We start from the raw sequence: 26,422 nt of genomic DNA, 5'->3' as shown, positions 1-26,422 counted from the left end.
GAATTGCCTACTGATGCACAGTCACTACACTTTAAAATCCTGTGAAGAGCTTATGTCAAATTTCAATGACATGACAAGGTATTTGATCAAACGTAAGCATTTTATTGTTATAAGTGGTTGCAACTACACAGCTTTTAGCAGGTGTGAGAAATGTGGACCTCTCAGGAAGCCAGCCCGAGACCAATCTAACACTGGGAAATTAAGACTCTCAGTATTTCTCTGCTAACAGCATATAGCAGTTAACAGTTTCGCAAAGGAGCCTATGACTTCTACTTAGCATCAGTCACAGAACAGAGCCCTGCAAGTCCAGATTTTGGCCCAGGGAAGGATGCTTTCAATAAAGTTGTTCTCACTGTCCAACCTGCATGTTGTGAACTGGGAGAAAGAGGCGGAAATATACATGATATGATTAAAGTTAGAAATCGATTGAAATAAAGTGAGGAGAGATATAAAATGGTTTAAAAATAGTTTAAATAAGTAACACTAGGCATAGAGACAATAGAGAAAGAAACAATAGAAGGAAAAGAGGGACAGCAGGTGAGCACCGATAACCTGTTTTGAATTCCATTTTATTTTAATTAGTTTTTATTTTCATAGTTTTCATGGCGGATCGCTTTTCCGGGGGTAAGAATTCCTTCCAAAAAAAATAAATAAATTGGTCACTCAATCCATGACTGTTTGTGGGACACTGCTATGCGCAATTGGCTGGTGCGTTTCGCCCACAAAATATACAGTCAATTCACTTTACAGTATATTGTGTGAAGCGCTTTGAGACGTCTAGAAGATGTGAAATATCAAATGCAAGGATTTTTATTATTATAGTTAAGTGTTAATATTTCACTGACAGAGACATTCTGATGTTTAAGAAGCTTTATCACAATATTATAATAATAATCCTTGTATTTGATATAATATGGGGAGGACGTCTCAAACCACTCCACAGGATATATTGTAAAGTATAGTAACTGTGTATTTTGTAGGCGAACGCAGCAGCCAAATATGCACACAATAATGTCTTACAAACAACCATGAAATTAATAACCAACTGGTATTTCCTCGGTGTTACTGAAATGAGCAGAAGCAGTCAGTCCATGGAGACAATGCTAGAGTGGACTGAGTGGCTGTCTAAAGGTTAATGGTTTGCCAAGGGTCACAGTAGCCCTGTCCTCCCATGGCTGATGGACCGCTCGATAAGTGACACCAGCAGATCTCAGGCTGTTTTCTTTCCACACTCGGGTTATTTTAGGAAGAGTTCCAGAATTCAATTAAAAACCTGTCATCGTTCCAGCTTTAATTCACGCTCACCTTGGACTGTTTCAAATGTTGTAAAATTGGTCATTTTCATGGTCCAAAAATATTCCACGATTCACAGGCTGAACACCACTGCACTCGTGAGGAGCACGTGAAACAGTCTTAGGTACAGGTTTACAGCATCATCACAGTGACACAAAAAAAAACTATCCACTAGTTTTTCCTTTTATAAGGAGTTACGTAGAATGAGACAATACAGAAACAGGACATTTGGCCCAACTAGTCTGTGCCAGTGTTTATAATCCACACAGGCATTACCCCTTCTATTCCCCTCTCCTATATCCCTCTAATTCTCTTTCCATTAAGCTAATTTTGCATTAGATACAATTTAAATTATATAAATCACAAAGCTCCTGTATGAAAGGTGCTAAACAAGTGTAGGATAGTTTTTTTATGATTCAGAGAAAATTAACAGATGTTACTTGATAGAAGTCAAATAATCCTTGTATTTTATCTACTAGTTTTTCCTTTTATACAGAGTTACACAGACAACATAAACTAACAGCAGTGGGCAGATCTTCGATGTTTTTCCATCGGAAAATGACACCATAATGTAGTCCCATTGAATACAGACTCCAGACCCAGCTCTTTCTATGATAGAGTAACTCTGATCGCTCAATAATAATCCTTCAAAAAAACAATAATAAATTGGTCATTTCAATCCATGACTGTTTGTGGGGCACTGCTGTGTGCAATTGGCTGCCGCATTTCGCCCACAAATATACAGTCAATTCACTTTACAGTCTAGTCTATTCTGTGAAGCGCTTTGAGACGTCTAGAAGACGTGAAAAGCGCTATATCAAATGCAAGGATTATTATCATTATTATTGATCTTAGCCTCTGTAAGTGCAAGTGAGGAATAAACATCTTGTTTTTCAACAAGACCCATAACGACTGATTGCATCCTCATGCAAACCACTTACATAAATTTATAAATCACAATTTTAACTAAAAATAAAACTTTTAAAGAACTGACTGCATTGACCACGCCATTATCAGAAAAGAAAACAGAAAAACAGCCAGAAAATAAAGTTAGAATTTTAAAAAAACTTTTGAGAGAAAATAAGGAAAGAGGGTAAAAAGATAATGGTGTGGTCAACTGGACAGTTCTTTAAAAGTTTTATTTTTAGTTAAAATTGATTTAGAGTTAATAATAATCTTGCATTTGATAAAGTAAATTGTCAAGACATCTTAAAACGCTTCATATGATTTTTCTGTGAAGCATAGTGACTTAAGCACTCCAACACCACCTATAATGAAAGGCACTATATAAATACAAGGTGTTGTTGTTGTTACTATTATCTATTTATAGATAAGCCCTCTAGCCAATATGCACGCAGTAATGTCCCACAAACAACTTTGACGTGAATGACTAATTTTATTTAGGGGAATGCTCACCAGGAGAAACTCCCTTTTATTTTCAGATAGTACCATGGGATCCTTAATGTCTACCTGATCAGATAGACGGGACTTTGTTTTTTATTCCTGTAATGTTTACAGGAATGAAGTTATTTCTAGTGAGTGATCCACTTTATTAATGTATTGTTTTTAGCATTAAGGTGATTGAGTTAAAAATGCACTAAACCAGTCAGCCCAGAGCCAGGAGTCTCCATTGATATGTCAAAATCTTAAGGTTAATGCTGCCCTAATGCTGTAACTGATGTTTTATTTCAATTAATATTCAGTTGAAGACAGAGCCCAAAGAAGTTTAAATGCACCCAGTAAAAATAGAAGTTACCTCTCTCCATGTTTTACAGAGGTAAATCCACCCACAGATTTAGCATGGAACCACACAGACTAGAATACCCCATAATTGTTAACCAGTCTGAGTAGTTGAGGCGCTACAGTGGTCTTAGGTTATGGAGCAGAAAAATCAACCAGAACAATTATTACAATTCTAATATAATAATGATAATGATAAGCTCTGCACTTGATAGAGTGGCTTTCATGTTGGGAGTCCGTCTCAAAGAGTTTCACAGGGTTTAGTGCAATGTGCAGTGACTGTGTATTTTGTAGGTGAACACTGCAGCCATTTTGCACACAGCAATACCCTCCCTACAAGTTAATGTGTGTAGATGTCAGGTGAGCACAGGATCAGTCTCAAATGTGATGGCCTTTCCTTGTTTAAACAGATTGCTCGGACTCATGCCTTAAGAACGGCCTCTTGGACGAGGCCTGCAGGGAACAATGGAGCAGCACTGCCGAGTCGGTGAATTCAGCAGAAGACGAGCAGAGAAAAGGGAAAGAACTGGCAAAAAATACAGTAAATGGAAAAATTTTAAGAAAAAAATTGGAAAAATAAGTAACACAATCAATAACAATCCAGGAGTTTTGTATAGCACCTCTCACCTCGAGAGGACATCCCAAAGCCCTTTACGAGATCTACTGCAAAGAGGAGTGACTGAGTATTTGTAGGCAAACGCAGTTGCCTATTGTGCACAGCAATGTCCCACAAACAGCTATGAAACCAATGGCTAATCTTATTTGGGGGGGACTGTTGGTCAAGTCAGTGGGAGAAATTCCCTTTTCATTTTGAATGATGTCCACCTGGACAAGCAGATAGGACATCAATTTAACAGCTCTTCCATAGGAAGGCAACAAACCCCTAGCAATACATTGGCGTGTCAGTTTAGATAAAATAATAATAATAATTTCTGCATCTGATACAGTGCCTTATGGCATCTTCGAGATGTTCCAAAGCACTTCATAGAATATACTATAAAGCGAATTGTCTGTATATTTTGTGGGAGAAATGCGGCAGCCACAAACAATCCTGGAATGAGTGACCAAATTAATTTTTTTATTTTTTGAAGGGATTATTGCCCCCGGAAAAGCAATCCACCAAACGACTAACAACCGGGTTCCTACTTACAAAACAGAGGAGTGTGGAGGAAGGAAACTTGCCTGTCTTGCCCTCCCCGAGAATCAAACCCAGGTCCTCTAGCTTGCGAGGCGATTATTCTAATCAATACGCTACAGGATTCCATGGGACTTGAATCCATATTTTTTTGATTCAGAGGTGAGAGTGATACTAACCGAAGCCTGGCTGACACACTAACTAATGTGAAACATCCAAGTGATTCAGTACCACATTCTGATTGAGTTTCACATGACTTAAGCCTCAGTCATGAAAAACAGACAATGGACCTTTAACCTTAAGGGAATTCTACTTAAACGGAAGAAAGCAATAATTGGTCCGTTTGCACATTCTTCTGCTTCTTATGCCAAATGCATCACTTGCAAATCTTTTCACAGGCTGCTATCAGCCTAACACAAAATTGGATGCAACACAACCTCAGGGCAACTGACGTTAAATTCCAATTTCACACAACAGAGTAAAACAACCCCATTTACATTGAACCTGCACAGCACAACATAGGAACAGCAACCAGCGGTGACTCAAGCAGTGGAGCATTAGTCAAACAGCACAAACAGTTGAAACAGTTGGAGGCATGAGTAATTAACCTGATATCAAAAATCTAGAGTGGAGGTGTCAATTTTGTATTCAATATAAAATAGAGCTGAATCCTTACTGGCAAGTGATACACGGAAGAGGAACATCTCTGTACATCCAAGTGTACAACAAATAACCAAACATCAACCACTACATTACCGGCACTGATTCACTTTGCTTTGAGTAGTGTAAACCTCCTTCCTTATACCATTTGCAATGACCTGCTTGTTAATTTCATGTGGTTAAACAAACACTAGGCAATCTCTATTTGTACACATTAATTCTGGTGCTCGAACAGTGAGCAGCTTCCTGAATTACTGCTTTGTTTTCTTTTGTTTCCATTCATAGCGACATATTATTTCCCTGGGTGCCCGGGGGGATTTGAAATAGGGAGATACACTTTGATCTCAATCTATATTTTGGAACAAACCTGCAAGGACTCCAGAAAAAAAATGATCCATCTTGGCATCTTATTACGTAGAGATTTACTGTCAATAGGTGGCGATCTCGTCCTGCACATAAGGTCTGGCTTGAGTTGGTATTTAGCATTTTACTGACAAACTACCTACCACACATATATCAGTACAGCCTCTTCAACAGAAGTGTGGTCTGGTTAAATAATCACATCCATCAATTTTAGACTCCGACCAGGAAACATCTCTCATCACACCACAACTTGATGTTTTTCATCAACCAAAAATCGAGGCAGATTCTTACCACGTTTCAAGGACGTGATCGAATTCAAGAGATGAGAATAGATATTCTTCTAACGAAAACACAGACTAATCATTCCCCCCACCACCGAAATAGTACACCTCTTCAAAGCAAAACAAATTATGCTTTCATTTCAAAATAAATTCTATTTCGGTCAAATAATATTTGAATTGTAACAAGTACAGTCTGTTGTAAAAGTTACATCATTACATAACATACATTGGAAGAGTTACAGATATTCCTTTATTGACAGCGATATTAATGGAGCGTTTCAATCACTGCCGGGTTTCGCGCTGAGTTGCAGCTGCATTTTACAAACTAGGCGTAGGTCAAACTCACCTCTGTCCGTGTCGTACAAAAAGACAAACTTTTTCCACTCATAATGGTCGAGCAGGCTGAGCAGTGCCCCCCTCAAAGATGGCCTCAGTTGCAGCACAAACTGGCTCTCTCCCTCCGTCGGGAAGCTCGGCGTGATCAGGGATATGTGCAGCGCTCCGCAGAACGATGTCAGCGTGTGCACTGACCTCTTGTCATACATGCCAAAGATGGCAAATACTCCCCTGGCGTACTGAGAACAAACTGCAGAAAGAAAAGAAACAAGCACAGTGGTTTAATTGCATTTAATCTTGGTATCATTATTATAATGATTCAGTGGTTTACATTAGCCACCCTTTAAATATTCTACCGATAATGATGAACGTAATTCATTGCATTTCCATTTTATGGGCAAATAGGGGTCAATTTTGCGGTATTTCTTAATGGGATTTCTTAATCAAGAAATCTGAAAAGTAATTTGTTCTGGTAACCATAAGTCCGTCACGCACATCACACCATCTTGACAGAGCCCAGCTCAGAAAGTGGATAGAATTGGAACAGCATTCCTGAATCCGCAGCACGCACATTTGATTTCTTAATTTAGGAATCTTATTAAGAAATATCGCCTTTTAAAGACTGCCACTGCATGGAGCTTCAATACAACAGCAAGATTACATTTGTATAGCGCCTTTCACGTCGAGAGGATGTCCCAATATTTAAGTAGATGCGAGTCCTTCTGTGTGTGTACTACCAGTGATTGCTTTGGTCTGGGATCCACACTATCTTTATTCAGTATTGCAATCTCATTTTTAAAAGACTTTGGTGCATTTTTGTACCTATCAAAGCGAGAGATGTTACTACTTATGCTCTTGTCACACAGTGTTAGCGTCAAGCAGTCCCGGGTTAGGTGCAGCAATGTCAGCTACTGAGCAAAGTGGAATAAAGCTCCCTCTGCTCTCTCCAAACAATGCAATACAAAATTACATTTGTATAGCTCCTCAAGCCTCAAATACCACTTAGTTTTAAGCTGTGGGTCCATCTTAAATCAAAATTTAAGAGCATGCAGAATTATAGAAAATTATTCCATTAATCTGGAAGCCACTTCCTTTAAGAAATGCAGAATTTAAGATTGCTCCACAACTCTCTGCATTCTTAAATCTGAAGACAAGTTGCTCTTACAGGCTAAGATTAGATGCAATTTGGGGTATAACAAGTCTTAGCCCCCAAACCTCAGGAAAGCACCATTTTACTGCACTGGTACGTCATTTCCGTGTCCTACCCCAACATTGCTGCCTGCTTGAAAAGCTCTGATCTTGTTCAGATGACTGCCAGTAGATAAAATGAATAAAAAAGATAGGCAGAAAGGAAAAAAAAGAGGATGAGAGGAGAATGAGAGAGAGAGAAGAGGAGAGGGAGCCTACTTTCTCAAAATTCTATTTGAACCCAGGGCAAAGAGTTGAAGGGACAGTGTGTAACCCTTCAAGCGCTCTGACTGAGGCATTACCCTTCTTGAAAGGCAAGTTGTTGTTGTTTTAACCCAAGAGACTCCCAGACCGCTTGACAGAGAAACCATAGTTAACCCTGTGTCTATTCTCATTACCTTGTGCTACACAGGCTCTGGGCTGTGTCAATCAGATGTGATTTCTGAAATGATCACTGGTGACACCAGCTCATGGCAGGCTATACACACACTGCTGTGCAGGGCACACAATTAAAAGAGGGATTCGGAATGTGCTCAGGGTATGTGACAGTACTCTGATAGGGTCAACGCCACTGAGATCAGTATCAGAGAATGTGTGGGGTTCACCACATGGCAATCGACAGGCCTGTTAGCACTCTCGCCTCTGCATCAGAAGGTTGTGCGTTGGGATTTGGATTCACATAGTGTAAACTGATACTGAGGGGGTGTTGCAAATCAGAGGTGCCAGCCTTTGGATGAGACATTAAACCGAGATCCTGTCTACTTATTCAGGTGGATGTTAAAGATCCCATGGCACTATCTAAAAGAGAAAGGGAGTTTCTCTCGGTGTCCTGGCCAACAAACCCCCAAATAAAATTGGTCACTCATTAATTGACTGCTTGAGGGACATTGCTGTGCGCAAACTGGCATTTCGCCCCAAAATTACACAGTCAATCCACTTTACAGTAAATCCCGTGAAGTGCTTCGACATGTCTTGATGACATGATAAGGCATAGAATCAATTCCAAATGCAAGGAAATACAAGGACAGAAAACCACAAAATGTTACAGTACAGAAACAAGTCAATCAGCCCATCAAGTTTGCGCTGTTGTTTTTTCCCCCATATGTGCCACCTAATGTAAACTCACTCTCCTCAGTCTCCTTTAATATTCTCCTCTCTCAAGCATCTATCTATTCCTGCTTGAAAGCATTCAAGGATTCTGTAACGTTTGGTGAAAGGATTTGTAGAGAATCCTGTGGGAATCAGAATGAGTCTCAGGTTATAACTCTGCCGCCAATCGCAATGTTTGAAGTTGATAGAAGACAAAGGGAGATCTGATGCCAACCAGAGATTGGTGTCTGAGTGAGTGAGCCGTCTTCCAGCAGCTCAGAGAGAGGTACCTCCAGGTCTGTGCAGAAGTCTGCATTTTCAATCCTTCTTACGAATCGTCACATGCTAGACTGGGTTTTGCCACAAATGAAAGATACAAGATAAACGGACACTGACAAGCTGCAGACAGAAATAAACACACCCCTTTGTGCTCACCGCTGCTATTATTAGGGTTGTGTTTTCCAGTGTTTCAGTGTATTTCACAGTGCTGCCTGTAATCCTCGTGGCTTCACAGCAGCATCCCTGACGCACATTAAGGAAAGGTCCTCAGGCTGGCTCAAACTTCGACCATGGATTATATAGCAGGTCCCAGACAATCAGAGCCTATTTTTAGGTTTGTTGGTTGCTTAGACTGAAAACCCTTTGATGATAGCGACGACAAACTGAACAGCAAAATAAAAGGGAAAGATTTACAAAGCTTCACCCCCTTAGCTGTGAATACATTTGATTCATGTTTTGGAGGAAGTTCTGCACTCTTGGTCTCAGCCCCACACTATTCAATAAAAGCAATATTTAATAAATGATAATTATTATTGGGTATGTCCTAATATGTAGTGATTGGAGCTCTCTTAAGAAGACACTCAACACAACTCACATCCGATGAATGTCTCAGAGCTGTGCATCTCATCCCCTTTAAGGCAAGACTGCACTTTTAAATAAAAGGAGAAGGCTTATCAATGTTTGTCTCTTTCTTTCCATTTCAAATTTTTTTTGGAGGTCTTTTTTTGTAATAACTAAGAGCGAAATGAATGAGCGATCTGCCTGAAATGCCTCATGTCACTTGCTGCCATAAAATCAAGGCACTTCACTTCCCAGCACCAGGAGGCAACCAAATCATCCAGAGAAGGTGCAGTAAATGGGAACGCAGTTGGGGGCATGTGGCTGGCCCACAATGCAAGTGTTCAGATTCAGTTTTCCTCCTTTTTCTTGTTGTAGACAGACATAATGTACTGTAACGAGGACAAGTACGTGGAAGTTGCCTTTACATGCAACATCGATTCACCCTTGCGAGCCTCTCTTCAGCTCTGGTCTAGAAAGGTAAAGTATCTATCCTCATGTCAACCCAAAAAATGTTTTATTCATGTGCTTCTCAGCGAGTGTCGGATCGTGAAAGGATTTTCTTTTGACGCCTCTAACGAGACATTGAACGTTCATTATTCATATTTGACCTTCTGAGGAAAAGAAAACCGGTTGTGGAGTCAGTAGCACGTTCCACAAGCGGTTTCCCAAACAGCAGCAGCCTCGCTGCCAAAGCATTGCAAGGGACAAACGAGGCTGACGGTGTAACACAGACACTTTGTTCCATTTGTTCCACTTTAGTTATAGTGCATGAAGCCACTGCTCCACGTTTCATTCAAAGGTATTACAATGTGGAATTAAAGTAACATCTATTCCTCCAAGCAGGTGATGTGCAAATAATGATGACCACAAAGTCAAGCAGTTCTATTGTGTGGGTACTGATCTATGTATAGTATGAATCTGCAGGTTGTATTGGCTACAGGTCTGTCGTGTGCGGCTAGCAACAAGAAGATGCTCCCTTGATACAGCCCATTTTAGTTACACGCGTCTATCCAGTTCTTGTATTATAGCTGTTCATGTCAGGGTGTGATCAAACAGGACGTCTTCAAAATTATGAAGAAGCAGTTCACTGGTCATTAACACAGGGCATCCATTTAAAGTAATCCCAAACGGTATTAAAGAGAAGGTTGAAAACATTTCTTTATACTGAGGTGGTTGGAACGTGGAATTCTCTGCCACAATCCAAAATCGAAGCAGAAGCCATAAATTATTTTAAAAGGGAATTAACAACAACAACTTACACTTATATAGTGCCTTCCTCTCAGAGCGCTTAACAATGGTGCAGCCTGACACCGAGCCGGGGTGTGGGGGGGGGGGGGGGGGGGGAAGGGAGGTGACTGTAAGCTCAGTCGAAAGGAAGGTTTTAAGGTGGAACTTGAAAAGGAGGAGAGAGGGGGCAAGGAGGAGGGATTGAGGGAGAGTGTTCCAGAGTTTTGGGGGCTTAGTGGCTGAAAGCGTGTCCTCTGATGGTGGGGTGTAGGGTGCGAGGGACAAGCAGGAGGCAGCGCCAGTCGAGTGGAGGTGCCAAGTGATGGACTGGGGAGTGAGGAGGTCAGAGAGATAGGGAGGTGCCAGAGAGTGAAGCGATTTGAACACGTGTGTTAGCATAAAGCATGTATTTTAAGCATAAAATATATCCTAAAAAAAATTAAAAGGTAGGGGAGCAAGTAGGAAAGTGTGATTGAACTGAATAGCTCATGAAGAGAAAAAAGGTTTGGGTTGAATGACCTATTTTTGTTTTGTAATATTTGATGATTCTACAGTTCACAAATGAAAGATTACCCCCACTCAGACCTGTTGGGGGTGGAATCCTAACCGATAATGCCCAACTGAATTGGTTTCGTACCCAAGGTAAGCGTTAGGCTTTGGATGTTACAAGAGTTTGCTCTATATCGTCAAATCCCTTTTTCTTTCATTCCCTTTTGCTGCCGGTCAGTGTGTAGAGGTGCCAAATCCTCAACAGATTCTCCTCCAAGTAATTGTACTGTGGGTGCCTGGAGAGCGAGAGATGGCATTCTCTGGATACTCTTCAGACATGGTTAAAGGCTATTCACAAATACTTATTCCACTTGTCTGATAAACAACATTGATCACTTTGAAATGCAACAATATGAAATGGTGACACAGATTTGACACCTTTTTTTTCTGTGCTAGAAGACACTAGTTTGAAGGAGCATTCTAGCCTAATGTTCGTTGCAAACACAAGGCTGCCCTTGGCGATAAGCTTAAGAGGGAAAATAAATCAAACGTATGATTGAACTAACCAAGTTACAGAAATGCTTGCATTTTTCCATTCCTATTATTATTTTAGAAAACTAAATGTCAATATTCTACATTGATTATTCTAGCTGCAATCTATTCTTACGAAAAAGCTGTTATAAATGGAAATGGCTCATAACCTTTGTAATAAAACTTGCAATTATTGTACATATAACTTTATAAAGTCTCTCCCCCCATTTCCCTAGCTCAGTGTTTCCCAACTCCCTCTCAGATCAGTGCTCTCTCTCCCCTCAGATCAATGCTCTCTCTCCTCCCAGGTGATTAGCACTCTCTTCCTGAGATCACCACTCAGTGGGATAAACCAGAAATTCCCCAGTTTTCTCCTTCTTGATACTTGAAAGTGTGATGGATTCATTAACAACTTTTAAGAGAGTAGGTAATTATTTGGGGAGGACAAGTTTGCAGGGCTATGGGGAGAGAGAGGGCGGAGTAGGATTGATTTGGATAGCTCTTTTATAAGAGCCAGCATAGACATGATGGGCCGAATGGCCTCCTTCTGTGTGTAATTCTATGATTCTATGATATGATGCTATGATCCCGGAGTCACTAACAGGGCATTTTTACTTTCATTTAAAGATGTTATGCATATATCCTCTCAAAGGGGCAAAAGTTCACTATTAGGAAAGATTAAGCAGATGTGTGGACATTGTATACTTGTGGTCCTGAAATCTCCTTCAGGTTGTGGTTGGGATGGGGTGACACGAAAAGAGCTCAGGGTTGGACGTGGGCAAACTCCAGATTTCCAGTTATTAATCTCTGCAACCGAGAAAAACAATATCTTGGAAATGATTCAGATCTCGGTCACTACAGAGAATTCTTATCTACAGTGTTTTCCCGCCTCCTCTCCTGAAGCCAGTGACTCATACCTCATGCTGGGGTATAGTTCTACAGGCAGTTGCTGCACTTTAGTTCCTCAACCAAGAGAATATTTTTCATGTCTAATCCTTGATAGTTATTTAACTATTTTAGCTGTGCACAATCATGCCTGCTTCCACACAATACAATACTAATTTACGTTTATATAGTGCCTTTCATATCAGGAGGGCATTCCAAGACTCCAGTTTGCACCCGAACTGGGGATAGGAGGTGAGAGGGTGGGGCATGAGAGGAGGGGGAAGGTGGCTAGAAGCATGGTCAAGGAAGAAGGTCTTGAGGCAGACCTTGAAGGATGTGAGGGAAGGAGTGAGTCAAACAGACTGAGATGGAGATCTAGAGCATGAGGGCAAATTTGCTGAAAGGCAGTGGTGGAGTGGGTGGGCAGAGTACATGAAGCAAGCCGATCCCACTGAGCAGAGGGAGCGACAACTTTGCTAAGGTTTGAGGAGGTCTCAGAGGTAAGGTGAGACAAACTTTCCAGCAGACATTACTGTACCGTAATTCAGAGTGGGAATCCTTGCTGATTTTTCTCTCCCTCCTCCCCAACACCCAGCTCATTGGAGGGCTCCACTTGCTGACCTTGTTGAGATGAAATTATGCAGCACCAACAGGGAATTGAACCTGCATGGCTCAGCAGTGCATTTCGTATGTTTTTTGCCACCTGAGACTTTGTGGAAGAATCGAATTTCAATAGTATAGATATCGGGCCACAGTAACTTTTATTAAAAAAAGACATGCGAAGTAGGGTCCTTGGCATTTGGCACATTGTAAAGATAAATTTTGATTGTTTTCTGCAACAAACCTACACACAAGCCAGGGTGAGACTGAGCAGATCAGCAGAGAAGTAGCCTTTACCTGGAACAGTGACTTTTGAAAGACAGCAGAGAATAAGAAACTGAGATAGAAAGATTTTGAGTTACTACGATTGAAACTGAATGTTTAAAATGTCATGCCGAGTGCAAGAAAGACCTGACTAAAAGTTCAGGGTACAAACGTGAGCTGGTGCTATCTGCAAGAGCTCTTACTGGAGAATAATGTATGACAGCTCTCTTAGCTGAAAGGTGAAAATCCAACAGTAGATAGCAGCACTGCACATGTTTAACCTGAACATTTAGTCAGATGATTTTTCTACTGAGTGTGACGTTCAAGTGTTCAGTTTCAAACACAGCATCTCAAGCTCTGCACACACTATAAAAAGCACTTGCTATAATATAACATGCATTTTAACTGTACAAACAGGCTTTAGAGATACAAATCGAATGTTCTAAAGGGAACGAGTGAACAAAGGAAATTGGTTGCGCAAGTAAACAAATTACTGAAAGTTACTGTAGGTACAGAGAGCCATTAGAATTCAGTGTTCATAGCTAGAGATATATTTCCTCTATTTGTGTAGCATTTTAGAGGCTCCAGATATTGGCAAATTACTGAATTCATTTTTCAATTTGAAGTCAGCCTTCTGTAGTTAAAAGAACTTGGAAAAAATCAGTTTCAAAATTAAGGCTGCATTTAAATATTTGTCAAACACTGGAATCACTGAAATGATACACAAATATAGTAAATCAAGGCTCAGGTGGAATTCCTGTCCAGAATTTGAAAGCAGAGTACCGCTATGTACAGGACACGGGTGAGACTACACTTGATGCGTTGAGAGCAATCTTCTCATTACAAGAATATATTGGCTTTGCAGAATGCAGCTTAGAACCCTGAGAATGCTGCCAGAGATGGGGAGGAAGCTGATCTGTAATAAAAGGCTGGATAGTTTGTGGATGTGTTCTTTGCAGCTGAGGAGACTGGGGTGAGGGGGAGTTTTGATCTAAGAGTAAGAATTATGAAAGAGCTTGACAAAATAAGCAGTGAGTGACTTTTTCCCCTGATGGATCCATCCCCTGGTGAGTCTGTCAGTTACAAGAGCACTTAGAATCAGCAGGGCAAAATGGGTTAGGACTGAGATGGAGAAACATTTCTTCTCACAGAGAATAATCTGAATCTGGAATAGACAGCCCCAGAAAGCCACAGGTGAAAAATCAAAGTTAAGTGAGAGATCAGACGATTTTTGAGTAGCAAAATAATAAGGGTTATAGTGGGAAGGCAGTGAGGTGGGAGTGAGGATGGTTTGTAGTTCATGGAATGATCTATGGTGGAGCTGGCCATCTCCTGTTTCTAATTTCCTGTTTCTAAAATTGCATTTTATGTAGCGTCTTCACGTCGTTGAGACACCTTAAAGCTCTACACAGAATATACTGTAAAATATAGTGATTGTCTATTTTGTGGGCGAATGCAGCAGCCAGCATGCTCACAGCAATGTCCCACAAACAGCCATAAAGTGAATGACCAATTTTATTTGGAGGAATTGTCGGCCAAGACACCAGACGAAATTGCCTTCTTTTTTCGAATAGTACCATGTGTTTAATGTTTACCTGAACAGGCAGATTGGACCTCGGCTTAACATCTCATTCGAAGGACGACACCTCCAACACCCCCCCCCCCAGCACTGCAATGGAGTGTCAGCTATGTGATTCCAAGTCCCAACTTGGGGCTTGAACCCACAACCTTCTGATTCAGAGGTGAGAATGCTACCACTGAGTCAGGGTGACACACAGCTTTGCTTTGATGGAGTGTTGGGCTAAACAGGTGGAAAGAGACACGTTTTTGGTTCTGGGTTTTGGCAGCAACTACAGTACAAGGCTTGCCAAACACTAGCAGTGATCTGCTCATCACATCAGTTTGTGTTCACCAAATGACTGGCACAGCACCTCTCCGCCCTCCAGAACAGGGGGCGGACAAGCAGAGAGAGCCCTTTGCTTGGTGATGAAAAACTGTGACAAACAGGATAAATATCACTCTCGCCCATAATAGAGAGCAGCAATAAATATTCACCTGAATTAGAAGCATTTAAGACCTGGTTCCAGCCAAAGACAACACCAGAAATGTTACTGGTTTGCTGACAGTTTTATTCTAAACTTGTTTTGAAGTCTTTTGTGTCAATAATAGGTAACAGACTACACAGAGTAAATAAAAACAGGATAAAGAATTCAGCAAACATGTTTCACTGTCTGGATTATTTATCGAGTTTAACTTTTACCTTATATTAAGTGGGCAGGCACATAGAAGAAAAGTGGATTAAGTCATTATTTATAAAACTGGGAGATTTGTATACATGTACTCATAGATGAACTGTGAATCATGGATTTCTTGATATCTTTATAAATGTATCTCTCATGTATAAAGCAGCAAAATGGTTTTTCTTTGCCCTTTATTTGGACAGCAGTGTGCACATCTGGGTTGTGGGAGCGTCTGTCAGCCCAGTGGATTCAATCACATGGACGTTGGTGTCCTCCAGCTATTAGACAATTGATTTTGTTTTAGGATTCTGGTCAGTTTTGGCTTAAGGGACAAATGATATGTTCATTTCCGTTGTCAGCTGGTTTACTCGTACAACATTAGCTCCGTAATATTTTTTGACTGTGCAGTAGGACAGATGTCACACCGATGGGATTCAGACGAGTGCTACGCAGAACGAAAAGGGAAAACAATAATATTACAAAATCATGTTGTCTTTTGAGTGCAAAGTTTGGGTTTTGAATGTATTGTGCACACAGATGTACTCACGCACACACTCTGTGCAGTTTAGTGCATTTCCCTATGCAAGTGCATCTTGCTGAATGTGAGTGTCTATTTTTCATCTGAATTGTGGCTCTTGCTCTCAAATAATTTTCTGATGGACATGTTGTCCTCTAGGTCTGTGGGTATCATAGCATTAAGTGGTTTGTCAGTCTCTGAGTTTGTTGCAACGGCTGAATGTTGGTACTGAGTGTATTGTGAATTTCATTGTTTAATATTCAGGCACTCTGAATTTCACATCTCCATGTAACCCCCAGAATATTTTGATTTGTTCTGTTGCACTGATGCATCCACTTGTGCCAGTCTACATGAAGCCCTTTCTGTGTGATAGCCCTGTGCTTTTTGAAAGTGCTTTGGTGCAGTCGGTGACTACCTTCGTACAAGTCATTTCTTCTTTGTGTTTTTGGTTGTGTATGCCACTGTTTTTAATCGCTTTGGGTGTCTACCTTTGCTTGCTTCAAAGAGTACCTATGTTCCTCTGCATATAGCTTTGTTAACTCCCAAGAACACAACTGCAAGCTTCCTGCAGGATGTGTTCTGAAATCGTTGCAAAAATCCAAGTCAAGCCAAGGAAACCTCTGTCAGTTACATTATGTGCAAACTGGATTCAACCCACTGGGAGAACCAGAACCATGCCATGAATTAAGAAACCTACAGCGGGACCAAGATTGTTAATATATGACATAGCAAACATTGATCAGATTTACCTGTGTAAATCTGTGTAGCTTGGTTGGATTTTAAAATCCTACAGGTTATAACAGGAAAGGAGAGTCTGATGGGTCATAGTCTCAAACTCAAGAAAGGGATGAATAGTTAGTTGATATTCATGAGGTAGTTAACATGTGGAATAGTTTATCAAGAGAGGCAGTGGAAATGGATAATGTGGAGCTTTTCAATAGAATTTGATGCACTTGGATAGAGTTTGTGGAAGATAGGGTGAAAGTGTTTGAAAATGAGACCAGACAGATGAACTGTAATGGTCTTTTCCAGTTCTGTAATGAAGAAATTCCTGAGAATGGAGGTACCTGGGATTAATGAATTAGTGAAGCAAACAATACGGTTCATCCTGATTACAACACAGTGAGGGTACGGGGAAGAGGAGGCACTTTACTGCCACTCCATTACAAGGTCAAATATGAGACCTCCATTGCATCAATTCATATCGATGCCGATCTGTCAAACAGACGACATTTCAGATCAATGTACAGAACAACATTTACCGCCTGCTTTGAGTGCACATACATTCAACATTCTTCGCACAAGTGTTGTGGCTGAAAACTCCTGAAGCAGCTCAGTAGAGTTGTTGACTGAAACAGTTTTGAGTCCTTTGTGAAAGTGCATGCCTTTAGATTCTCATTTATTAGATTGTTCAGGACACACAACACGTTTTGTTCCAGATTTTGGTCCATATCTATACTGTTAACGTATGCAACGTTCTTCTTTCATCTGTACCATGAATATACACTGGAGTACCACTCACTTCTCAGGAGTGTACTTTGCTTATACACTGCACTACAGTACACTGCTTTGCCTATGGTCTCATTTACTGCATTTCTTAACAGATTTCTTTTAAAAAAGTGTAATTGTTGAACTTTAACAATTTAGAAATTTGACAATTAGATATTAAACATTTGTTAAGAAATATTGCACGTTAGACCCTATTTGCAATTAGAAGTGTGAGTTCTTGCATTTTACATCACTACATCTTAAAGACTTTTTTTGTGAAAAAATGACATGGGTTAATTTATATTTTTCTGGAAGGGGAGGGGCATTTATGGGACATTTCCATAGAATTTATCTAATCACCTAGCTCAAGCCTCAAGATTCACTTGCTTGACACATGCCATCATCTATGATGGTGATTATACTTATAGCGTCCTAGAGCAGGAGCTATTCACTGAAACAGGAACAATGTTGCTTGATCTGAATTCCACTTTACAGACATATGGCTTTGTTTATTTTCACTACTGCACAAAAGAGAGATGGCTGACACTTCCCCTGTCATTTAACTGCTCCATTTCACAGCAGCAACCGCCACATGTCAATATGTGATGTTGCAGTGCTGTGGGTGTCTAAATACTTCATTATCAGTGCTTGTGGTGCAAATACATAGATTCTTCTCCTACCACATAGAGCTGTTCATTTTTACACATTCTACTAATTCAGATAAAATGAACAGGGTGGGGGTGATGTTGCCCAGCAAGTTATACCAAGTCCCAAGTTTTCTTTCCATTTAACTGACTTGCCATACCCTTTAAAACAGGGTGGTCCACACTCCGCACCCACCCTCCCAACTCCTCCATTTCATCTGGTCCACCTGCTCCCTCCATAACCTGTACATGTTATGCTTCTGGAAGGGAAACACAAAAATATTGGCAGCCTGTGGACATTTCTCAAGTAGGACATTCGATCCTCAGCAGCCAAAGGTTGGACCCTCCCTGCTTTAAAATATGCTAAAGAAGTTCCTTCATTAAGAACCTTACTTTGACCTTCAAGTATATAATGTAATCAAAGCAGCACAGGTTTCATTTTAATGCATAACTAAATATCCCTCCCCTTTGTTTTAATGCCATCACTACTGGACATTAATTGCCTCGGGTTAGTCTTGGTACTCACCACCCATTACTATTAAAATATTCAAGCGCTACATCGTTTGCCTTCATTTTTACAGGATTGTAATTTGAGTCCCCAAATTAGACCTTAAGAAAATTGTTCAAACAAAAATGTAACAAATAATTTAATTGTGGTGTTAATGTACAAAGGAGACACTCCTCTGTTCTATGTGTGACGTTCTCAAAAGGTCTTGCTTTAAAATGAACATATCTGGGATATTAATTTCAGTTCAGATAGTATCCAGAATGAATGCATGGGTAAAAAGGACACAACTTATCATGACACCTAGGTGAGTATGTGCATGTGAACTGATGGAAACAGACAACCTAACTCTGACATTGGAACCAAGGCCGTCTGTACTGACGTTCATAAATCCAATGCAATGTCAGGTCTCTTCATTATTTATTCACATAGATGTTTCTATTTTTAACTTCAAAACAGAGTAAAGGAACAGGTCAGTTGGGAGAAAAAAGCAAATGTTATATTTGCTGACAACAGTAGTAGTTAAAGGGCAAATTAAAGAGAGACAAGCTTTTATTTTTCCTTGGCATGGCCAGAACAGCGACAGCTTCATAGAATTTAATGATTCATCCAAACTGGACTCTTTTCTGCAAACGCAAAATGATTACAGAATCTGAGCACAAACCTCTTGGACGTTTTTGAAATCTAAACTGAGCACATAAGCAAAATGCATCTTGTGTGTCGTTGGATCTATTACGCATGTTATTGCCTGACACTATGAATTTCTCTCTCATTTGCTTGCTTACTAAAGAAACGGATCAGTACATTTGAAAACAAGTCTTGTGTCTGCACTTTCGAGTTTTGCTCCAACAATCAATTATTTCGATAAATAGCTGAAGCAAAGCATTTCCTACTTACAGGCATTTGTTACAGCAAAACTGTTGGCTGTTTCAATGTTGTCCACATGAGGAACCAAATTGAAAGGTGCTTCAGTCGTGTTGGGGTTGGTATTGTGAAGATAAATTGCAAAGCGAAATGCACTGTACTCCTGGTCAGAATATCTCATGAAGAGCCCTCCTGCAATAAAAAAAACAATGGAGGTACAATCAGCTAATAGCATCCCATTAGCAACCTCTCTGATACTGAAACAATGCAATCTTCCAATGCTTTAGACAGCAATCCCAGAGCTAAGAAAAAAAACACCAGAAGGGAATTTAGACATTAAATAGCCTTTCTATTGGAGGAATCGTTCTGGGTGGAGGAAGAAAATATCAGCCTGCAGTTTTTTTTCCCCCCCAAAAAACAGTAAACTTGCTTTAAAAACAGTCTGCTTTGAAAACATCTCACGAAAAAAAATTCACACACAGTCCAATTAACATGTAAAGCATCAACTTTTCCGATGGTCTGCGCTTTATTGTACGTTAAAGGATGAATCTGGACAGCGACATTTCGTTAGCATTTTCGGTCCTGCAATTGATGCAGTGTTTGTGCTGTACATATAAACCCGATGGTCAAACCATCATCTCCAATGTTTTTATTTTTTTGGGGGGTGGGAGGTCATTATTCCACTCCCCCACCCCCTAAATATATATATTTATATATATATATAGCTTTGACTATGTCTCCGCGTAATGAAGGCAGAATAACGCACATCAGCGGCTAAGAAGGTTTGGGCAATAAAAACACAGGCGATGTTCTGTTGCAGAGGCGACTCCGACAGCTTTGCACTTCTGCAAAATAACCCCAAACCCACGGCAGCTGCACATCAAACCATAACAACTTTTGAGCGCGGGTCATCGGGCAGTGGGGCAGAGCATCGGGAGGATCTCCCCCTAACACCGCCTTTTCGGTGGTGAGATCGACACGATGTTCCCTCCTTCCCCACATTGCACGGGAGACACACGGGGGCATCGCCTCTTCAAAGGGTAAAAGACGTGCTGGTAACTTTGCAGCTCTGTGTAGTGCGGTAACTGGGATTAAACTAACACTGACTTCCAATGCATTGAATGGGGATCTCCCCCCCCACCAAAAAAAAAAGCTGACTGGTGCAAGTGTGTGTGTGTGTGTTGTGTGTGTGTGTTGGGGGGTGGGGGGGTTATGGCAAAAGCAAAGCAAATTCGCAGAGTCACAGAATACATTTATCTCATGGACAATCTCCTGAATGGGATTCTGGTGAAATGCTGCAATGATTTCTCTTTTTAAATATTAAAACAAAACATCCCCCAACTATTCTCTCAACACTGATGGGGCCATAAATACAAAACAATTAAACAGACACATAAGATGATCAACTTTCTTCCCACCCACCCCAACCCCCCCCAACCCCCACTACCCCCCCACTCTTGAGCAAAGCAGCAAAGGAGAACCTGCTGGGAGCCTGAGCCAGAACAGCATCCCATCAGCAAACTCCCCCCAGTATCACAACTGCTGCAATGGTCCAACATGATCCAACGGCAGAATAAACTACTGCCTCAAATGCATCGCTGCCAACACACACTGTGCTCCACAGAGCTCTGCAAAAGAACGTCAACTTCTGACTATTTTCTTTTTGATATCAGCACAGATATAACGTTACACATTTACTGCACCGAGAGCGCAGAACACCCCCCCCACGACCCCTCCGACAGCACCGCCACCGAGACCCTCGCTCTATTGTGTTTGCAAACGCACCAGAGCCGCAATGACAGATCGCAACACATATTTGCAACGTGCAACGAAGACTTTTCTTTTAAAGGGGGGGAAAAAAAAGCAACGAGAAAGGAAAGGGGTGATGGAGTGGTGGTGGTGAGGGGGTGGGGGGGGGATAGAAGATTGGGAACATTTGTCTTACCTATTTGAACACTGGTGGGAAAGGCTCCCATAGCAAGCCCCAGAAAGCCAGAGCAAAGCAAAACAATCTGCCTGTCGACCTCCCTCATCTTCTTCTGTTAGATTTGATCGAGAGGCATTGAGGATGGCACACACCACACACACACACACACAGGGAGGGGGGAGAGAGAGAAAGAGAGAGAGAGAGGGAAGGGGAGGGAGGGAGGGAGCGAACGATCTGCTTCTAAGAATCCACCCTCGGTGTTTTTTCCGCAGTCCCCATAGTCAGGGAGATTTTGCCCCGATGAAGCCTGTGGTTGCAGGATCGGTGCACATGCAAGATGGTGGTGGTGGTGTTAGGAGCGTCTAGTGGCTGCCTGGGCTGGAGAGATGAGACATGCGCTATCTATCTCCAGCACTCTACCTCTCACTCAGCCCTATTGACCAGGGCTGATCGCAGGCTTATTAAACAGCGTGGGATCATTCCCACCCTGGAACCAATGATTTCTTCCACCTAGATTCCTTTCATCTACCTAATCCATTCACAATGCAGTTAGTTAGAATCACCCCCCCCACCCCCTCATCCCCCACTCCCCCCCCCCAAAAAAAGCACACAGGCGCTAGTTTGCACAACCAGGATTTCCAAGTCCATCGGACTTTGCCGATAGTGCCTGTGTGTAAATGTATATATGCAACGTGCGTACATGTGTGTATTCATGCATGAGGTATGTGCCTATTGCATGGCAATGTGTGGTTTATAAATACTTAAATGCATGTGTGTAAGCGCTCGGAGACATTACCCTACATGAACAGCGATCTATAAATGCAAGCTGTTGTGGTTTATATCTATGTATGTATATAGGTGCACTTTGAAAATTATTCAAAAAGATATGGAAGTTTATCTCCTAGTGTCCTGGCCAACAATTCCCCACATAAAGTTGGTCATTCACTTCATGGTTGAGGGATACTGCTGTTTGCAAATTGGCTGCCTCATTCGCCTACAAAATACACAGTCACTACACTTTCCAGTAAACTCATGTGAAGCACTTTGAGATGTCCTCCCGGGGTGAAAAGCACCTAAGGATTATTTATATTATGAATATACATACAACCTTGTAAGCTTTTTAAAAGAAACATATTTATACCATCCACAATGTTTGTGCACACCTGATTTGCTACCTGATTGTTGTATTTCTATGTGGCTTTTTTAAAAAAAACTTCCATCAAAAGCAACTAATGGTGTAACTTAAAGCACTTTCAAAGAGTACGATGAATATTTGATTACAAATTGGATTGAAGGTTATAAGGATAATTATAGAAATAGATCAAATATATTATGAAACTCGATAATTCCTGTGCTGCTGAGATGGTGGAAATGTGATCCGTGGCACCCAACAAGGCACAGCTGAATCATTGTAGGTGTAATGCTAGATTTATATCTTTGTTCAATTAATTTCATGGACAGGAAGACATTCTACAGAGTTTGTCTGTGTAGTTTTTACCCGAACATTGCCTGTGGTTATTCACCTTGCTCCAGAGATTCATTAGATTAGGTTATGGCTATATCAGTGTGTATTGCACAGCGTTTTCAAAGGAACAAACTTGATGGGAAGGATGGTCTTTGCTCATTTGCTTATTCTCCTATCTTTAAGTAGTGGATCTCTGGTCTGGTTTGGCAGTTTCTTGTGTTGGACAGACTACTATTAAGCATTTCACTTATTAAGTGCTAGTTGCCCTGGTTCCAGCTCTATCTCATTGATTCATAACTCTTTTATCTGCCAGTGGTTGCGTTTGAGTATTGGTCAGGCTCATGTGGAATCGATCCTGTGCACCCTTATGTGAGCTGAGCTAACACGTGTCACTGCAGTGGAATCTCGATTATCCATCATAATGGAGGGAGCCCCCTGGTGGATAATTGAAATTGACAGATAATTGAAAGTTCCTCAAATTCACCAAGATTGTTTGCTGCACTCAAAGGGATCTTCCTTTGCTTGGAATACCAACAGCATTTGAGAAGCACAGGAGTTGAACATAGTTCTTGTTCCTCACTTTCTTACCTAGACTGACTATGCATGGCAGTTTTTTTGGTCAGCCAGGTGTCTAAACTATCCTTTCTACCCAACATCTGCGTCATGACCCGCTCTGCCTTCCCCCACCTCTGCAACATCGCCTGGCTCCACCACTGTCTCACACCGCAGGCTGCTGAAACCCTCATCCATGCTTTCCTTACATCGAGACTTGACTATGAAAACCCATTGCTTGTCGGCCTCCCCAACTCTTTCCTCCATAGGCTGCAAATCACCCAGAACTCTGCAGCCTATGTCTTCTCCCGCACCAGGCTCCATGACCCTATCACCCCCATCCTCGCCTGACTCCACTGGCTTCCCATCACACAAAGGATATAGTTCAAGATCCTGGTCCTCACCTTCAAAGCCCTCCATGGTCTTGCTCCCCCCTACCTCTGCGACCTCCTATCCCTCTACCATCCTGCTCGCTCCCTCCGCTCAGCAGGCTCCGCTCTGCTTCACGTCCCCCACCTTGCTTGCCCCACCATGATGGGAGGGCCTTCAGCCACTCTGCCCCCACCCTCTGGAACTCCATCCCGCAGTCCCTCCGCTTCGCCCACTCCTTGCCTCCTTCAAGACCCATCTCAAGACCCTCCTCTTCGACTGTGCTTTTGATCTCCCTGCTTCCCCCCTGCCTCCACCCTCTCTGATCCCAACTCCCAGCTTGGGTCCGAAACTCTGTCTGTCCAGTGCCTTGGGACGTACTCCCGACGTGAAAGGTGCTTTACAAATGTAATTTTGTTGTTGTTGTTGTTATCTGGCACATGTGGAAACCTATCTTTATGCTTGTTATCACACCCCTTCTCAAAAACCCACTCTCGATCCCTACATTCTCTCACACTACCATCTCATTTCCAACCTGCCCTTCCTTGCCAAAGTCCTGGAACGCATTGTTGCAGGTCAATTTCGGTCACACCTCTCCCTCCTCTCCCTCCGCAGTCTGTTTTTCGCCCGGCCCACAACACAGAGACAGCGCTTGTCAAAAGTCACAAACAACATCTCTCTATCTGTGACCAGGACTCCCGCTGCCTCCTCGTCCTTCTGGATCTCTCTGCCACGTTTGACACAGTTGACCACACCATCCTTCTCCACCACCTCTCCTCCCTCATCCATCTTAGTGAGACCGCACTCGCATAGTTTGAATCCTACTTAAACAACTGCCTCAACTTCATCTCGGCAAATGGTTTCTCTTCCCGCCTCCACTCAGTCACCTGTGGATACCCCAGGGTTCCATCCTTGGCACTCTTCTTTTCCTTATCTATATGCTCCCTCTGGGCGATGTCATCCACAGACACGGGATAAACTTCCACATGCATGTGGATGACACACAAATCTACTTTGCCTCCTCCAGCACCTACTCCAGGTCCGCCAATGTTCTATCAGCTTGTCTGGCAGACATCAGGGCCTGGATGAGTGTAAACTTCCTGCAGCTGAATGTGGATAAGACAGAAACCATACTCCTTGGATCCCGTCAACGTCTTCAATCTTGCAGATCTGAACTCCTCAACCTCCCCGGGCTCTCCCTCAGACTCACTGAACCAGTGTACAATTTATGCGTCAGATTCAACCCCCAGTTGTCCTTCCTCCCCCACATCTGGTTGCTGACCAGGACCATCTTCTTTCATCTCAACCATAATGTCCGCCTCCGACCACACCTTACCCCAAATGCAGTTGTGCATGGGTTTGTTGTCAACTCCTGCTTGAATTACTCAAACGCACTCCTCGCCGGTCTTCCCAGCTGGATCAAAAGATCCAGCTTATTGAGAACTCTGCCACTGGCATATTTACCCGGACCAAACTCCGTACACACATCTCACCAGTTCTGGCCAGGCTCCACTGGTTCCCCATCACCAAACTGATCGAGTTCAGGATCCTCACACTCGTGTTCAAATCCCTTCACTCTCTGGCATCTCTCCAACTCCTCAATACCCATTCCACCATCCGGCGCCTCTGCTCGACTGGCACTGGCCTCCTGTTCATTCCTCGCACCCTCCCCACCATTGGAGGTTGGGCTTTCAGCCACTACGCCCTGAAACTCTGGAACACTCTCCCTCAATCCCTCCGCCTTGTCCTCTCTCTCCCCCTTTTCAAGTCCTGCCTGAAAACCTTCCTCTCTAACTGTTCTTACGGCCACCTCCCACCCCTGGCTCGGACTCAGGCTCCACCACTGTTAAGCGCTCTGAGACACTACCCTGCATGGAGGGCGCTATATAAATACAAGTTGTTGTTATTAAGAGTATCCAGACCAGACAGAGTTCCACATATGTATGATACCTAAACATGGACATTTCCCTCCGTTCCCTGGAATGGAACGCACACTCTCTCCCTGGATGGATGCACTCTACTTATCTAATCCAGGAGAGCATTAGGCACTGGTTGCAAAGGCTTGGGGACCGCAGAATGTGCATTGGTGTACCGTTGGTGTTTAACCAGCTAAAACCACATAGTTTGCCATTGAAACCACTGTCTGTCAAGCTTTCTGCTGTTTGTCCCAGTAGGATCATTCTAACCTCTGGGGATTTGGCCTCCAGGGTTAACAGAACCTGAGTGCAAAGAATCCATGTTCCCAGTGACTGATCAAACTCTCCTCCAAATCCTGCCGATGAGCTCGGCTGACTGTTCTGTCCTCAGAAATGCTCTGGAGTACTGCAGAGACCCTGGACACAAATACTCCAAGACTTCATCCACAGCTCCAAGGAGACCCCATTAACCTCCCCTGGAATAAGGACGCTCAAGGTAGATTATGATCCCAAAGCTTATCCGAAAAAGATGAACCTTATATATGAAAATTGCAAAATGGAACTGTGAGAAACAGCTAAACAGGCTTATCTTTTAAAAATATTTAAAACTGTGCTGCTTCATTATTCTTCCAAAACTTAAAACAATCAATAATTTCACTTATCTTAATAGTTCCACATTGCTCATTGTGGGTTTTCTTACTTGTCTTAATTTTATAATTCAAAAGAAGCTTTGAAGGCTTTCAGAAATTCGTTCCAATCCAACATATTTTCCACACTTTAACATAATAGAATTCCCACTGAAGATAATGAATTAAAGGTAGTTGGATTCTGTAGTCTTTGGTTTTAAATGCTCCGGGATGCTACCTGGAGTGAAGGGCGCTATATAAATGCAAGTTGTTTCTTATTATTGCTTGTTGCCAGACTCAAAGGACCTGAGCTTGGAAGCAAGACTTATCATCCTCACTGCTTCGACTGCAAACTTCCCATGCTCATCCTGTCCAGTCTTTGGGATGA

At 42.1% G+C, this 26,422-nt stretch overlaps 1 protein-coding gene across 4 annotated transcripts in view; it reads right to left on the bottom strand.

Annotated features, from left to right (window-relative positions):
* Positions 1 to 21,282, bottom strand: part of gria4a (glutamate receptor, ionotropic, AMPA 4a) — a 115,764-nt gene extending 94,482 nt beyond the window's left edge. For all 4 annotated transcript variants that reach the window (XM_007904431.2, XM_007904432.2, XM_007904433.2 and 1 more), the window contains exons 1-3: positions 21,125 to 21,282; positions 19,213 to 19,371; positions 5,819 to 6,058 (exon numbers count right to left, since the gene is read on the bottom strand). In XM_007904431.2, the coding sequence (XP_007902622.1) occupies positions 5,819 to 6,058; positions 19,213 to 19,371; positions 21,125 to 21,212 (487 nt within the window). In that variant the 5' untranslated portion in view covers positions 21,213 to 21,282. The remainder of the gene's footprint in view (positions 1 to 5,818; positions 6,059 to 19,212; positions 19,372 to 21,124) is intronic.
* Between the last annotated feature and the right edge of the window lie 5,140 nt (positions 21,283 to 26,422).

The sequence above is a fragment of the Callorhinchus milii genome, unplaced genomic scaffold (genome assembly GCF_018977255.1).
Source record: "Callorhinchus milii isolate IMCB2004 unplaced genomic scaffold, IMCB_Cmil_1.0 Scaffold4, whole genome shotgun sequence".
Lineage (NCBI taxonomy): Eukaryota > Metazoa > Chordata > Chondrichthyes > Chimaeriformes > Callorhinchidae > Callorhinchus > Callorhinchus milii.
This window is presented reverse-complemented; position numbering and strand designations above follow the sequence as displayed.